Raw genomic sequence first — 15,257 nt, 5'->3', positions numbered from 1 at the left:
ACTCGGACAGTTTTGCACGCTCTCGTGGGCTGTGCTGGAAATTGTTTATGTTTTTGTGATTGCTCAGATGGTCGAGCTTCTGGCTTCGGCAGCAAATATTGCCACACATTTGACGCATGTGGCTGGTGCCAAAACCGCCATCCTGAAAAAGAGTCATTATCCTGAGAGCGACTATTTCATTATGCTCTTAAAAGTGGCAGTGCTTACATTTGCAACGATGTGGATGGACCTAGAGATGATCACACTGGAGGAAGCAAGCCAGACAGAGAAAGACAAACACCATATGATATCGCTTATATGTGGAATCAAAAAAAAAAAAAAAAAACTACGAGTGAACTCACAAAACAGAAATAGATTCACAGACATAGAAAACAAACTCCCGGTTACCACAGGAGAAGGGAAGGAGGGATAGATTAAAATACACACGTTATCGTACACAGGGGCTTCCCGAGTGGCTCAGGGGGAAGGGATCCGCCTGCTGATGCAAGGAGACGCAAGGGACGTGGGTTCAATCCCTGGGCTGGGAAGACCCCCTGGCGTAGGAAATGGCAACCCACTCCTGTGTTCTTGTCTGGAGAATCTCATGGACAGAGGAGCCTGGCGGGCTAGCCCATGGGGTCACAAAGAGTCGGACACGACTGAGTGACTGAGCACGCAAAGCACACTACCATATACAAAAGAGATAACCCCCAAGGACCTACTGTATAGCACAGGGAGCTATAGTCAATCCCTTGTAACAGCCTATAATGGAAGCAAAGAAAAGAATTATATATATATATATATATATAACTGAACCACTTTGCTGAATCCCTGAAACTAGCATAGCATTGTAACTACATTTCAATAAAAATTTACACATAAATAAATTTTTAAGACAAAAAAATAGTGGCAGTGCATAGGTGCAGCTCCTTCATGGGCTGGGCACCGAATACATAAGCGTTCAGCTTTCGTGGTGCCAGCAGACTATACAGCTCAGGACTGAAATTATGAGCACCTGCCATGTGCCAGGCAGAATCCCTGACAAGGAGCACTGAACAGAACAAAGCCCTTGCCCGTCGGGGTGCCTCCACCACAGCAGGGAAGACAGAGAATGATGACGAGATACAGAGACGCATAGCAGTGGGTCAGGCTGCGGAGAACGATGACAGGCTAGTGGGTGGAGGTAACTGGGATGCTCCAGGTGACGCTCTCCTAACTCTCTGCCCGGGGCCAGCACTGCAGACGTGCAACTTCCTCCAAGGGTCTCAAGGAACTCTGTTCCTATCAGGTAGGCCAGGCTTGGTCAGCGTCAGAAGGACAGAGACGAAACCTAAAACAGTGAGGCTTTTTGTCCCTAGAGTTAGAGCAGGCTGTTCCTGGTCAGAGCCCTGTGTAGACCTGGCAATTATAGGAATTGTTCTCTGTTCTCCCGAGAGAACAGAGGACTTTTGACTTGGTCTCCTCTTGTTCTCTTTTCATTGGGCTGATGGCTAAGTGCATACGGCCAATCAGTTCATCCCAGAAAAGTACTATTTTACCTTGCTGTGGCCTCCATAATAAAATATTTTAATTTAATACTGCAATCTAGCACCCAATCTGGAAACTGGACGTGGGAAGCTGATGTTAGGATGTGCCTAATCATGCAGCCATTTATTCAGCTCAGTATTGATCACACAACACGTCGTGTGCCACGTGCTATGGGTAGAGGCAGCCGTGGACTTCGCCCCCAGACACCTAGCGTCTACTGGGACAGATCAGACACGGCCACTCTGGGCGGCTGGACACGCAGAGCTGTGAGAGATACAGAGTGACTGCAGGGGACGTAGCTTCAGGCCCTGGGAACCACGGGGTCCTCACGACGGCCTCTGAGTTGAGACACAGCCCAACCAGTCCATTGCCATGCGGTAGCCCCGGTGATGAGAATGACACGGTCCTGGGCTGAGTGAGGGTCCCCAGGCCCCACACCCCATGTGCCCTAGCCAAGGCGATGACCATGTGACCCTGGGGAGGCAAGTTGCTGGGCTTTACCCTCTGTGCTGTCTCTCCCTTATTCAAAGCCCCCTCGGGGTTCTGCCTGGCCCCTCCCTCACACCCCACCATCTCCCTGCTTCCATTTCTGTGTCCCGAGACGATCCTCCACATGGCAGCCAGGGTGACCTCTTACATATTAAGTCAGACGGAGCACCTTCCAAAGACTTCCTGTCACCCTTGGAGCGAAGTCCAGGTCCTCGCCGTGACCCGAAAGCCCTTCAAGCTTCAGCCCCAGCGATGTCCCCACCTGCCCCCACCATGCCTCCCTTCCGTCCCTCCACTGCAGCCACCCTGTCCTGCCCCCACCATGCCTCCCTTCCGTCCCTCCACTGCAGCCACCCTGTTCCTGCTCTTCTCCAAACAAACCAACCCGATGCTGCCCCTGGGCCTTTGCACACCCCCCCCCCCGCCGTCGTCCAAGACTGCTCGCCTCCGGAAACCACATGATTCTCCCTTACTTCTTTTCAAATCCCCCCCTGAGAGAGGCCTGCCTTAACCACCCTCGAGACGAGACCCCTCAGCCCCCCCCTCCACGGGCTGTCTCACCCGCAGATGGGAGATGCCTGCTCTCTTGTTGCCCGTCTTCTTCACCAGCTGAAACATCACAGATGTCGTCCCTTTTGACTATCTTGCTCAGCGCCCAATACTTGGCACAAAGAAGGTGTTTAATAAGCACGGGTGCGTTGACCGCCACACGTGTGGATTGACGCTGAGGGGTTGGATTTGACACACCTCTCCATCTTGTTCTCATCAGCCAATGGCCAGAACTTCGCTTCCTCGAGTGCTGAATGGTTTCCAAATATCTATCTTTGGGTTGGACCTCTTATCTGGGTTCCAGGCTCAAATATCCAGATTCCTCAAAGTCTCTGTAAGAGGATCCCCACTCCGTTCTCGTCTCTTCACCCCGATTCCACACACCGGCTCCTAGTTCTTGGGTCAGTGAGCAAAGGTCGCTCCCACCCACCCTCCAGCACAAGCCAGACATCTGAGGGTCCCTTCTGAAGTCTCCTCCCCCTTCCCCCACATCTGTCCAACTCATCCATCCCCACGGCCACGACCCTTACCTGGGCCACTGACACGTCCCTCCCAGACCACTGCCATCATCTGAAAACCGGCTCTCCTGTATCCGCCCGTGGGCCCTGCCACCTGCCGCCCCCGCTCCTGCGCTTGAATCTGTGGTCGCTCCCCTCGGCTCTCAGGGTAAAGATCGGCGCCCCTCACCGGGTCTACAAGCCGGGTGGACGCTCTACCAGGACACGTGCCTGCGGTGGTGTAGGCGGTCAAAGGCTGAAATGCCTCCATCCCTCTCGGTCCGTCCCGCACCCCTGCCGCTCTGGCTGCTCTGGCCCCGCCCCAGACCCCCCGCCTCACTCTGCAACCAGAGGGTTCATGTGCAGTGGAGCAGGAAACATGCGGGCGCACACGTGCCCACACGCGTGATGCACACACATGGCTTGGGCCCTGGGGCACCTGACCCAGGCGTTGGCTGCTGTGACCGTCACCCCTGCCTCTTGCGTCCAGCCCCGAGGTCACCTCTCCTGCCTCATCTGGTTCCTGATCTCTCCCTCCCTCCTGCAGCCGCTCTGCCACCCTCCCCTCTAAACTCTCGGGCCTCTTCTCTGCTTCTGGAATGTTCTTCCCTCCCTCCCCTCGTTAACCCTGACTCACCCCTTAGCTCAATAGCTCTTCCTCCAGGAGCCTTCTCTGACCTCCTGCCCTACCCCGAGTCTCTCTTACAGACTCTCCTAACTCCCTGTGACTTTCCTCCTGGGCTCCTAGCATAGCTTGTCTGCAGTTCCGTTTGCGTGATTACTCAATTAACAGCTCTCACAGTCAGTAGACTATGGGTCAGGGTGGATGAGGAGGATGGCTTTTGTTTCTTAACTATTAAATCCCTAAAGCCCAGCTCTACACTTGAGGAGGTATCCGGGAAGACATGGACGACGTGGGTTTGAAGCTTGAAAAACGCTTGGATAAATGAAAGGAGTATTTACGTAGAGATACTGGCATGGGGACATGTAGCTGTGTGTGTCCTTGTGTGTGGATTTGTTCTTTTCTACAACCGTAATCATGGTGATAAAAATCAGTAGACAAAAATCTATGCACCAAGGAAGCTGCCCTGAATATTCAGATGTCTCTTATATAAGCCTCTTTCCACACTACTTAGAGTAATTATTTCCGATTATGGCAAACGACTCTCGTTCTTTCCACGAAACATCCTCTGAAAGTGTGTTACTTATGTAAGGATCGGCGTTTGCCCTGTCACTGTGATTGCAGTCCATCGGTTCAAAAGGATCCAATGGAAGCAAATTCTCGAGCAGTGACCCCAGGACAAGAGCCTGTGTTTTAATCTTCTCAGAACCGTGAGCGTGTGCTCTAAAGAGAAGACGCTCTCATCCCCTAAGGGGGATGGGTCTCTGCACGTCACAGAGTCAGGGTGCCGTCCCAGGGGTGCGCCAAGGTGAGCTGAGCTTTAGGTCCTGACCCACGTCACCCCGGCCCCCGGTGCCCGGTCATCCTCTCCCCCTGTATGTCCACTCGGAGCAAAAGCCCGATCGCCCTGTAACATGGGAAGGAGGCTCCGGCGACACTGGCGGTCCTGGGGTGGCTCTGCAGCAGGCACAGAGCGAAAGACGAGGACCAGTGGAGCCTAGATCTGGAGGGGTGGCGGGGTGAAGGAGCCGCAGGACTAAACCAACAGGAGGGGCTTTGCACACGGGGAGCCCTTCCTTTAACCATCATCCCCTCTCTTTCCTCACTGGCAGCAGTTAGCAGTCTCCTCCGGCACTAAGCCTATCGGAGACAGCGCCCATAATGTGCATATGTGGCCTGGATGCTGGCTGAGCCCGTGATGGACCGAGGAGGGGCCTTGCAGAGCTGTGGCCCAGGGAGAGGCTGGGCTCGCGGGGACTCACCGGCAGCAGCCCCCTCAGGAAAGAGCCCTGCCTGTGTGCTCAGAACCTGCCCATGGCTCAGGGCTCAGGACCACACAGTTGCCCCCAATCCTGCTAAGCAGCTCCTTGGAGAGTGGGTGTCTTAACCCTCGAAGGGCCTCTGGGGAGACTGGTGCTTCTCACCGGGAGCTTCCCTGCAGAGGGACGCTCATCTGCGTTACTGGGCCTGAACGAAGGAAGCGAGGAGCTTGCCTCCTGGCCCCCCAGGAGTGCGTCTGCAGGTGCCCCCACCTGGAGGGGGCGGGGACACCATGACGGCTCACACAGCCCCTCTCCTGAGCCCTCCAGCACCCTCTCGTGGCCCCCAGACTTTGCTCCTCTGTCCCTTTCCACGAAAGAAATGGGGCCAGAGTGTCCATTTCCCCAAAGGCAACCTTTTGCGCTGAACCTATCAACTCAGTTCAGTCTTTCAGTCGTGTCCAACTTTTTGCAACCCCATGGACTGCAGGCTTCCCTGTCCATCACCAACTCCTGGAGCTTACTCAAACTCATGTCCATTGAGATTGTGATGCCAACCAACCATCTCATCCTCTGTCGTCCCCTTCTCTCGCCTTCAATCTTTCCCAGCAAGAGGGTCTTTTCCAATGAGTCAGTTCTTCACATCAGGTGGCCAAAGTATTGGAGCTTCAGCTTCAGCATCAGTCCTTCCAATGAATATTTAGGACTGATTTCCTCTAGGATTGACTGGTTGGATCTCCTTGCAGTCCAAGGGACTCTCAAGAGTCTTCTCCAACACCACAATTTGAAAGCATCAACTCTTTGATGCTCAGTCTTCTTTATGGTCCAAGTACATCTGTACATGACCACTGGAAAAACCATAGCTTTGACTAGATGGGCCTTTGTTGGTAAAGTAATGTCTCTGCTTTTTAATATGCTGTCTGGAACCGCCCAGAATGCCTCAGGTCTGGGATGTTTGGGGAGGAGGGATGACAGAAGCAGGGCTTGCTTCTCCCCATCCAGTCTGCACCCCAAGTGCATCCACATGCTTGTCTCCCCTCTGGAGTCCACTTGCCACGACCACTGCTCCGTCTCACGCTCCTACCTCTGTTTCCTATCCCACACTCCCCGCCCCATCCTCTCTGCACTTCCACACGTGGATTTAGACCACAGAAGCCCAGCTGGATCCAAAAGGAATCTCGGCACATGGTCCTGTGCACTTTCAGTGCAGTAGGGGGCAGGGAGGCCAGGCTGAGGAGCCCAGGCCGCCAATGGAAAACTTAAGCTGCCTCCTGGGTGTTTCTTCTGCTGGTTTGTGAAAGTCACCCAGTCCAGCACCACACGGACAGACCCGGGGGAGCCCATGCTCAGGAAATAAGCTGGTCCGCAAAGCCAAACTGGGTGAGTTCACTGCCATGCGATTCCCAGAGACAGACAGGAGGGTGCCGGTCTTGAGGGGCTGGGCAGTTAGTTTGCTGGGTGCTGAGGTTCAGTTCAGCGAGCTGAAAAATGAACTGGGGATGGGTAGTGGTGATGGGCATGGATGTAACTCAGGCCCTGAACTGTATGCTTACAAATGCTTGACACGGTCAATTCTGTGTGAGGTGCGTCTCACCACAATCAAAAATAGTTTTTTAACGGTTAGGATGGCTTTTTATGAAGCTGGAATGGGTAAATTTCTTCTCAGTTAGAAACGGAATTGGCCATGTAGCCGAACAACTCAACCGACTGGCAAAAACAGACAAACGAAACCAAAGGCATCGGATGCACAGCCCTGGCCACACCCCGTCCTCTCTTCCCCAGGGAGCGCGCTCCTCTCGGTTCAGGCAGTGCCTCCAGCCTCGGGCCCCACACCTGCCAGTGCGTCCCACGCACCTTCAGCTTCCTCCCCACACAGAGCCCCGTCACTCAGCACCACAAACATTCAGAGAACCCTTTCAGCCACCCTGGTTCTCAGCCTCCGGCAACACCCAACGGGGAATCCCCAGCCCTACCTCCTTCTCAGCGGCAAACCCACAAAGGCCACCGCAGACAAAGGGGATGAATGCTGCCACCGACACAGCATCCTTCAAAGTCTTTCCACCCACCCCCCACTTCAAAGGCCACAAAGTCCAAGACCACAGCGGGCACCAGCGGGCACTTCTGAGGGGAGAGGCCGCGGGGGGTGGACAGGGCACGGCCCATGCTGTTGGGGCACCAGCCCTTCCCCGTGGGGTGCTGGGCCACCGCGGGGCTGGCACGCGTCTGGGGCAGGGCCTTCAGTGGGTGGAAGCCCCGGGGGGTGTTTGAGGCCATGGGGGACAAAGGTTAATAGAGGCAGAGCCTTCAGGAAACGGCTCCAGGCAAGAGCCACTCTTCAGAGACCACACACCCGCCTGCCTCTCACTTACCTGGTTGCAGGTGTTAATGTCTACCCCATTCCGCAGGTGATCCAAAGCTTTGTCCAAGTTACCTGATCTGGCTGCCCTCAGAAAGCTGGTAGCAGCATCGGCCTGTGAGGACAGAGAGCAGCTGTGAGTGGGTCTGCGTGCTGAGGGGTTCACGGGCCGCTCGAGCCCAGGGCTGCGAACAGAACCCAGGTCCCGAGGCAGCCACTACCCCATCCCGGTAAGTGCCCACCATGGTCCCTAGGCGTGCGCAGGGCTGCAGCCCCCCAGACAGACGGCTCTTGGCTGGAGGGTGGGGAGGCCTTCAGAGCACGGCCTGCCTTCCTTCTGGAGTATTTATAAGCAAGTGATCTCGGCTGGGACCCGGGAGGGGCCTCCTTCTAGAGGTTTCCGTTCCACCCAGGAGACGTCTCAGCAGGCCTAACATCTCCCTGCCTTGGGGCCTCCGCGGACTCCACCTTCCCACTCAGGAGCCCGGCCCCCACCACCCGGCCCCACCCATTGAGATGAAGCAGAGGCGCCATGGGAACCAAACACAAGCACTTTGGTGCTGTTTTGTGGGGTTTGTTTTCACGTAAACAGCACACAGCACTTACTACATGCTGAAAACCATTATCAGCACTTGGCTATAATATCCATTTACACGGGGTGGCGGCGGGGCGGGGTTGGGGAGAGATGCATTTAGCCATTAAAGACATCCCCAGGAGGTAAGTACTCCTGCCATCCCCATTTCACAGATGCGGGAACTGAGGCCCAGAGAGCCCAAGTGACTTGTGCAGGGTCACAGAGTGGGGAAGAGGTGCACCGACAGCCTGGCCCTGCCCCTTGACTTGGCAGGTGCCCCTCGCCAGTCTTCCAGAACGAGAGTAAAGCCCTTAGGGTCCGTAGGCTGAGGCTCAGCCCCCTACAGACGCAAGCAGGCCCTGCCTGGGACGCCGGCTTGTGTTAGGGATGAATGACAGCCAGAAAGGGAGAGTGGGTGAGAGAGCAGGAAAGGAGTTGCTAGACATAAGGTCTAGCGTAGCAGACAAGCGCAGGGGGCTCCGAGTAGCTCCCTTGCGTCTAGAGGGGTCCGACGGTCCGCAGGTGCCTCCACGCCTGTGTTCTTATCTGCAAGGGGAGGGCAAGGCTTGTCCCATACCCTGGCTGTGAAACTGAATGGAAATGTTACAGATTATATGTGATTATAATGATTACATCAGTGCGAGTGCTGAGCACAGGGCTTGCACGTGGTGGGCACTCGGGGTGAGTTTAACAGGTGAGGGCCGTCATATGACAGGCCACGAGTGAAGGGGAGTGTCTAGGTTTGGGGGGGGTTATGCTGTTCCTCCAGGAGATCCATCCTGGGGTGCTCTGTCTCCCTGTTTCATGCTCCCCTCATCTGAGAACGTGCTGTCGTGGGCTGAAGGGTGGTGCCCAAGAGATGCCTGTATCCCACCCCCTGGAACTCCAGCATGTGTCCTCTTTGGAAAGTGTCTTTGTGGATGTAATGATGTTATGGGTCTTGAGATGAGTGCCCTCGATACCCTGCGAGCTTTTGTGCTAAGTCACTTCATTCGTGTCCTACTCTTTACCACCTCTAGTCCTTCTCTTTGCAGGCTTCTCTGTCCTTGGGATTCCCCAAGCAAGAATACTGGAGTGGGTTACCATTTCCTCCTCCAGGGGATCTTCCTGACCCAAGGATTGAACTTACATTTCTTGGGTCTCCTGCATTGGCAAGCAAGTTCTTTACCACCAGCGCCACCTAGGAAGCCAGCCCCAAATCCAATGATAAGTGTCCTTATAAAAGACAGAAGAACACGTACGCACGTGCGCACGCACACACACACACGCGAGATGTAGGCAGAGATAGGAGTGAGGCGGCCACAAGCCAAGGAAGCTGGCAACCAGCAGGAGCTAGAAGCGCAGAATCTCCGCTGGCACCTCCAGGGGGAGCTCAGCCCTGCCCACACCTTGAGTTCAGACCTCTGGCCTCCAGACTGTGAGAGAAGCTACTCTTGTTTTAAGCCACCAAGTGCGCAACAGTTTGTTAGAGTATATGATGGCCCCTAACCACGGAAGATTCAAAATCTACGGCCAACGACTGCAACATCCTGCAATTAAACCAGAGCGGGGCTGCACGCCTTTGCCAATAAAACAGCTAATCCAAGTCAAAAATAGAGTCTCCAGCCTTACAGACCTTCACCCCCGAGGACTGCCCCCAGTCATCTCAGCCCTCCAGCCCTGCTCCGAGACTCCTGGCTGATACTTCTCCACTCGACCTCCCTGCTCTTCCTAAAATCCTGATGTCCTGCTAGTCCTCCCCGACTCCAGGCCCGCAAGGGTCCTGGTACCTTAGCTCAAAGCCAAGCCCTGAGTCTGCTGGTTCATGACACACGTGCATCTCACACCCCCAGCACAGCAGGATGGCGGGTTCCTCCCCCGTCCTCCCCCACCCCCCCGCCCCGGCATTCCCATTCTGTCTCCCGACAGGCCCACACTCTGATGTGCTCTCATTTGTTAAACCCAGTCTTGCCTTTCTTCACGGTCCACTCAGGCCCTGTGTCCTCTGTGATGCTAACCTTGGATACTCAATCTTTACCATCTTTAAATCTAGGAACAAGAGCTTGATTTCTTAAAATGCATTTTCAATACACTTTCCTCTTTTATGCAAGTCTTGTTTCCCATGGGCAAATTATTTGCTTCTTGGGTCAGAGACCAAATCTTCTACCTCTTTTGAATCCCTCAAAGCATGAATCATCTGCTAGGCCAAGACTTCCCTTGACCTAAAACACAGGGCACCTAGCATCCCCGGGCTTCTTGGCAAGGCATCTGTAAAGGAGGACGCATTTCAGAAATGAGGACCAATCCGTGGGTTCCCTATGAGCTGGATTCCCAGAGAAATCAGGCTCAAGGGTTAGTCCCTCCAAAAATGTCTATGCCTGCCGGTTCAGAAGGCCTGTGCGGACTCAGCTGTTTAGAAAAATACAGTATACTACTCCCCAAAAATGAGAGTATTAGAAACATATCTCCCACCTGCCCAAACTATCTTCTGCAGCATAACCAGAGCATTAGGGATGAAAACTAAGCATGGTGGATAGAAACAGATGCAACACTGGCTAATGACTGTCACTATTCAAAACAATGAATCTAGGCAGCAAAGGAGAATATTTACAACAGACAGACAAGCACATAAATAGAGGGCAGGGGAAGCCCGACCTACACTAGGCTGAGGAAGGCTGAATACTTTCTGTTGGGTATATAATTGAACCATGAAATTATAATACTTATACCAATCACTGGGCAAGTACTGGGTTGGCCAATACTCAAAAGTTTGAGTTTTTCTGCAAGCTGTTAAGGAAAAAATCTGAATGAACATTTGGGCCAATTCAATATATTACCAACATTCTATCTTTTAATCCTGATCACAAACTGGATTGTTGAGGTGGGTGTAATGATGGCATGCATTTTAGAGGTTGGGGGAGGTGAACAGTTTGCCCAGGTTCTGCACTAGTTAATACTCGGGGATTCAGGCCACGACTCCCTGAACCAAGCCGGCACCTTCCTACTGCCTTTGATCCCGAGGTGCGTTCTCCGCAATTTCAAACCTGAAGGTGACCAGAAAGCCCTGACAGATGTAGGAGCTAGGAGGGGCCCATGCCTTTTCCAATTAAGCAGTGAACCCACAGCAGAGAAAGGAACCCGGTAGGTCTCTGCTCTGACCCTGGCCACTGCATTGAGGCCAAGACAGGCCTCTAGAAAGGAATCATCTAGTCCCACTCCTTCCCTTCTCTGATGATAAAACTGATGGCAAAAAGGAAGTGACTGGCTAAGGTCACCTAGATAATTAGAGGTGAAGTTCAATTGCTAAGGCTTTTTCATTTCCTCTCTGGTCTTCTCTGGGCATAGGGTAGTCAGGACCCAAGCAGGATCCTAGGGGTATCTTACAGGTCGATTGCAGGTAATAATGGTGTCATTCCACTGGGTACCCCCTCGGTTAATCCTATGAGTATTTCCCAAGGTCCTATTGCAAGTCCAGGATCCTGCTAGGGCAAAGACGGAGAGAGTAGAAATTCTGCATGTAGGTCCCTGCCCTCAAGATTTGAAGTGCAACGTGACAGAGTTAGAAAGTGACCCATTCAACAAGCACGCAGTGGGCACCTCCTGGGTGCCAGGGACTGTCTCCGCGTTGCAGAGAAAATGACCCACTTTGGAGTATGAGACCACCTCTTGCCAGCTCATTCTGCCGAGCCGCTAATTCAATTACCTCCAACTCAATGACCTGTCCTGGGAGCCGCTTCCTGGTGCATCTAGGAACAGCCTATAATCCAGTAGGGTGGAAAGTCAAAAGAATCCAATAGGCTCCATTTCAGACTGTTCACATGAGTAAACACCAACCAGAAAAACAAGTGACAAATACGCACCAGACTGTCTCAATGGTCGGACAGACTGGAGCAGAGTCCCTGGCCCTTCCTGAGTACAATCCCTGCAGGGCAGCCTCTGAGTGGAGAGACCAGAGGGGCTAAAGAAGGCTGTTCCCTGCATCTAGAAAAGTTGATCCATGATGCCCCTAACCTCTGTATCACCCCCAAGAGCTGTCACCCCTCTGATCACCCCACCAAGGCTGCCTGTGCGCACCTCTGCCCCGTCCTCACCTTGAGCCTTATTGAAATCTAATTTTTCCCATGAGAAAACCGCCAGCACTGAGGGCAGGAAGGGACACACACATCTCACGGTGTCCTCAGCCCCCATCCCTACAGGTCGACTCATGTGATGTCCCTGAACTTCCTTCCATCACAACAGGAGTTACCTTCATGAATTCAGCCCTTCCTCTTTGTTAAGCCCTCTCCATCAACAGATTCATTGGCTCCCCCCAATAATTTCTGGACGCAGATACTTTTCCTTGTTTCCTCCTCACTGAGAAGCTAAACGAGGCACAGAGAGGTTAAGCACTTTGTCCAAGGTCACACAGTGAATCCTGGCCAGGTCAGGACATGAATCTTAGGAGTGCTTCCTCACTGCCCAGAGATTCCTCTCCAGCTCAGCTCTGGCTGGATGGGGAAAGCCTTCTGCCCGCGCTCACAGACTGTGCCCACTTCAGCCCTCCCCTCTGGAGGAAGGAAGTAGAAGGGAAGAAAGGGACCAGGATTCCTCCTAGGAGTCAAGTTCCCATCAGGACTGCTCTTCGGAAAAGGGAGGTAAGCCCTTGGTTACCTGAGACACCCAGACTATTATTAAACTTGCACTTCCTGAGTGGGGCCATACGAATATAGCAAGAGATAGTAGCCCAGGGGGCTCCAGTGTCTCCAGGAGGGAGAGCCAGAAGCCAGCTGCCAAATGTCAGCAAGCCTGGTGTCCGGGGGTGGGGATGGGGGGAGTTGGGGAGGAGATTGCACCTGGGGGTAGGGGAGGCTCCCCAAGACCAGAGCCCAACACCAGAGTGAAGCTGAGGTTTAGACCAGGTGGCAGGGAGAACCCACGGTCTCTGCAGGCCTTGTCTGGAGCTTAGAGGACCTGAGCGTTCCCAGGACGAATCATGACTTTTTCAAGGTCTTTCAGTGCAAAATTCTCATCTAAAACGATGACTGGAAACTGAGCTCTTAACAGTTTCTGTAAACAGCAGTAAGAGGGGATCTCCTTCCCAAAGGGTCCTGTCTGGGCAAAAGGCAGTTTCTTGGCCAGAGTCAGGGTCGGATCTCCCGGTCCAGGCTCTGGACCCTGTCCTAGGGGGCTGCAGCTCTACCAAGAGACCACGTAGAGCAGGGCCTGTGCGTGGGGCTAGCCCTCCAGTTCTGAGCGCCCTTCGGACTCAGCGCTCCTGGCGGTCCAGGTGGGGCCTCCAAAGGAAGGGGCAGCGCCTGCAGGCGCACACATGCCTAGCCCCTGCCTCAAGCCCACCGACTGCAGAGAAGCAGCCGTGAACCCCTGCGGCCCCAGGGTGCGTTTTCATTGGGTCCCTTTCCTTTTTCTCTCTGGAAAGTTGGACTGTTAAAGATGTCACTGACGAAACGAGGCGCGCAAGCAGGAGACCCCAGGGTCCTTTTCGAAGCTATCCACCCGGGTGCGAGGCCTGGGGGAAACCAGCCATCCCCTTCCTGCGCTCCTCCGGCAGTGGGCTCGGAGGCTGGGCGATGCCGGACGGGAGAAGAGCCACCCGCGGACCCTGACGGTGGGCAGCGCTGGCGGGGAGTCCCACTCTGCCACTTGATGCTGTGCCTCGGACAAGTTCCCAACCTCAACGTTCCCACTGCTAAAATGGGGACAGCTCTCCAGGGGGCGGAGGATGAGGATGACAAAGGACAGGCGGCCCGGCTCCCTCTCCCCCCATTCATTTCCCGCTGCTTCTGGACGTCCGGGCGCTCGCGTTCCTGAGGTCTAAGGGTCAGGAGAGCCTCAGGCTCGGGAGGCGGCCCTTCTCCAGCCAAGGCCAAGCCCGGGGCATCCCGGCGGATCCGAGGGGGTTCCCGCAAGGGGTGGCCGGGTGCCCCCCACCGACCCCCTCGCCCAACCGCAGAGCCGGCCTGGCGGGATTCTCCTCCGGGCACCTCCGCGCGCCAGCCCGTGCGCCCCGCTTTGCCCTGCCGCCCGCCCGCCCGCCGGGCACGCGTCCCGCACCAGCCCCTCCGCGGCGGCGGCCTCCGGGTCAGAGGAATTTTCCTCAGCTCCGGCTGGAAGCCTCGGCGCCCGCGGGCGTGAGGCAGCAGAAGGGCGGCCGGCGCGCGGCCCCGCCCGCGCCCGCTCCCGCGCCCCGAAAGTTGGCGCCCGGCGCGCCCGCGGCTGGGGGCGCGGCGGCGGCGGCGGTGGGGACCCCGCGCGGGCGCGGCGGCCAGGCACTCACCGCGGCGTCCGGACCCGACCTGCCCTGTCGCGCTGCCATCGTCCGGCGCCCGCGCGGAAACCCGAGCCCGCGCGCGGCTCCCCTCCCCCGTTATCTGCTCGGCGGCGCGCGGAGCGCCAGCAAGTTCCCCGGCATCGGGCTAAAAATACCGGCGCCGGCCGCTCGGCGGGGCCCGGCCGGGCTCCGAGCCCCGGGCCCCCGGCCCCCCGGCCCCGGCCCGCCCGCCAGCTCCTAGAGGGGTCTCTTCACTGTGTCCCCCATCCTCGCGTCTGCTGGGCAAGTTCACGCGAAGCGGGCTCCGGAGACGAGGCGCCTGCGGCCGAGCCCCGCGGCGCGGGCGCGGGGAGGCTGCGGCGGGCGCGCTGGCCGAGCGGCCGGGGCGGGCGGCCGGCGGGGGGCAGAGTCCTGCGGCTGCTGGGGCGGCACCCACGTCCAATGGAGGTGAGGCGCTCCCAGCTGCATGGCGTTGCCGCCCTGCCTCCTGCCTCCCCGGCCGCCCGGGTGAATGGGCCGCGGGGCCGGCGGGGCCGGCCAGGGTGAGCTCAGCAGAGTCTATTTATGCCCATCGCCGCCTTGAGCGTTTCCAGCTCTCGCCCGCGTGTGTCCTGAGATTCCAGCTCCTGCCGAGAGCGCGCAGCGGCGGAGGGAAGCCGCGAGGCCAGACTCTGTTACTACGTCTTCCTTCATCCTTCCAGGCTGACGTGGGGTTTAGGGCATTGTCACCCAGGGCCGGAGGAAGCGCCCAGATTCTGCTCCCGGACCATCCTCCCCTTCTCCCGAGGTCATTCCGGGGCGGGGGAGGTGGGGGGCGATGTCAAAGGCATGTCGGGAAGGTGGGGCTGACACCAGGGATTACGCTGAGCGATGCCCGCAGAAGCACCCCAGGAGCTGTCACGGCCGCTGGCGACACCACTTGCTCCAACATGCGTGTTTTGTATCGTGAGTCCAGCTTCACGCCCTCTGCAAAGAGCAGTCCAGATAGCACAGGCTCATTCCCCACCCCTCCCACCCCGAAGCAGGGGCACAGGAGGGAGGGCCGTGTGTTTGGGTGGCATCAGTCCCCCCTTAAGTAACTGTGAGGTGAAGGGCATTTTGCCATTACCTCATTTAACCCTCGCAGCCACCTCTTAAGCCAGAAGATGCTATTGGAGT

The 15,257-nt window shown here is 56.2% G+C and overlaps 1 protein-coding gene across 10 annotated transcripts in view; it reads right to left on the bottom strand.

Annotated features, from left to right (window-relative positions):
• ANK1 (ankyrin 1) overlaps window positions 1-14,767 on the bottom strand; it is a 111,278-nt gene extending 96,511 nt beyond the window's left edge. For 3 of the 10 annotated variants that reach the window (XR_011462871.1, XM_070364237.1, XM_070364238.1), the window contains exons 1-2: window positions 14,106-14,689; window positions 7,292-7,393 (exon numbers count right to left, since the gene is read on the bottom strand). Coding sequence is in view for 8 of the 10 variants with exons in the window: in XM_070364237.1 (XP_070220338.1) it covers window positions 7,292-7,393; window positions 14,106-14,144 (141 nt within the window). In the remaining 2 variants the exon portion in view is untranslated. Of the gene's footprint in view, window positions 1-7,291; window positions 7,394-14,105 lie in introns of all 10 variants that reach the window. The other 7 variants (XR_011462872.1, XM_070364243.1, XM_070364244.1 and 4 more) reach the window with 7 other exon arrangements.
• Window positions 14,768-15,257: the final 490 nt, after the last annotated feature.

Source organism: Bos mutus, chromosome 27 (assembly GCF_027580195.1).
Source record: "Bos mutus isolate GX-2022 chromosome 27, NWIPB_WYAK_1.1, whole genome shotgun sequence".
Taxonomy (NCBI): Eukaryota; Metazoa; Chordata; class Mammalia; order Artiodactyla; family Bovidae; genus Bos; species Bos mutus.
Note: the sequence above shows the minus strand (reverse complement) of the source record. Positions and strands in the feature narration are given on the sequence as shown.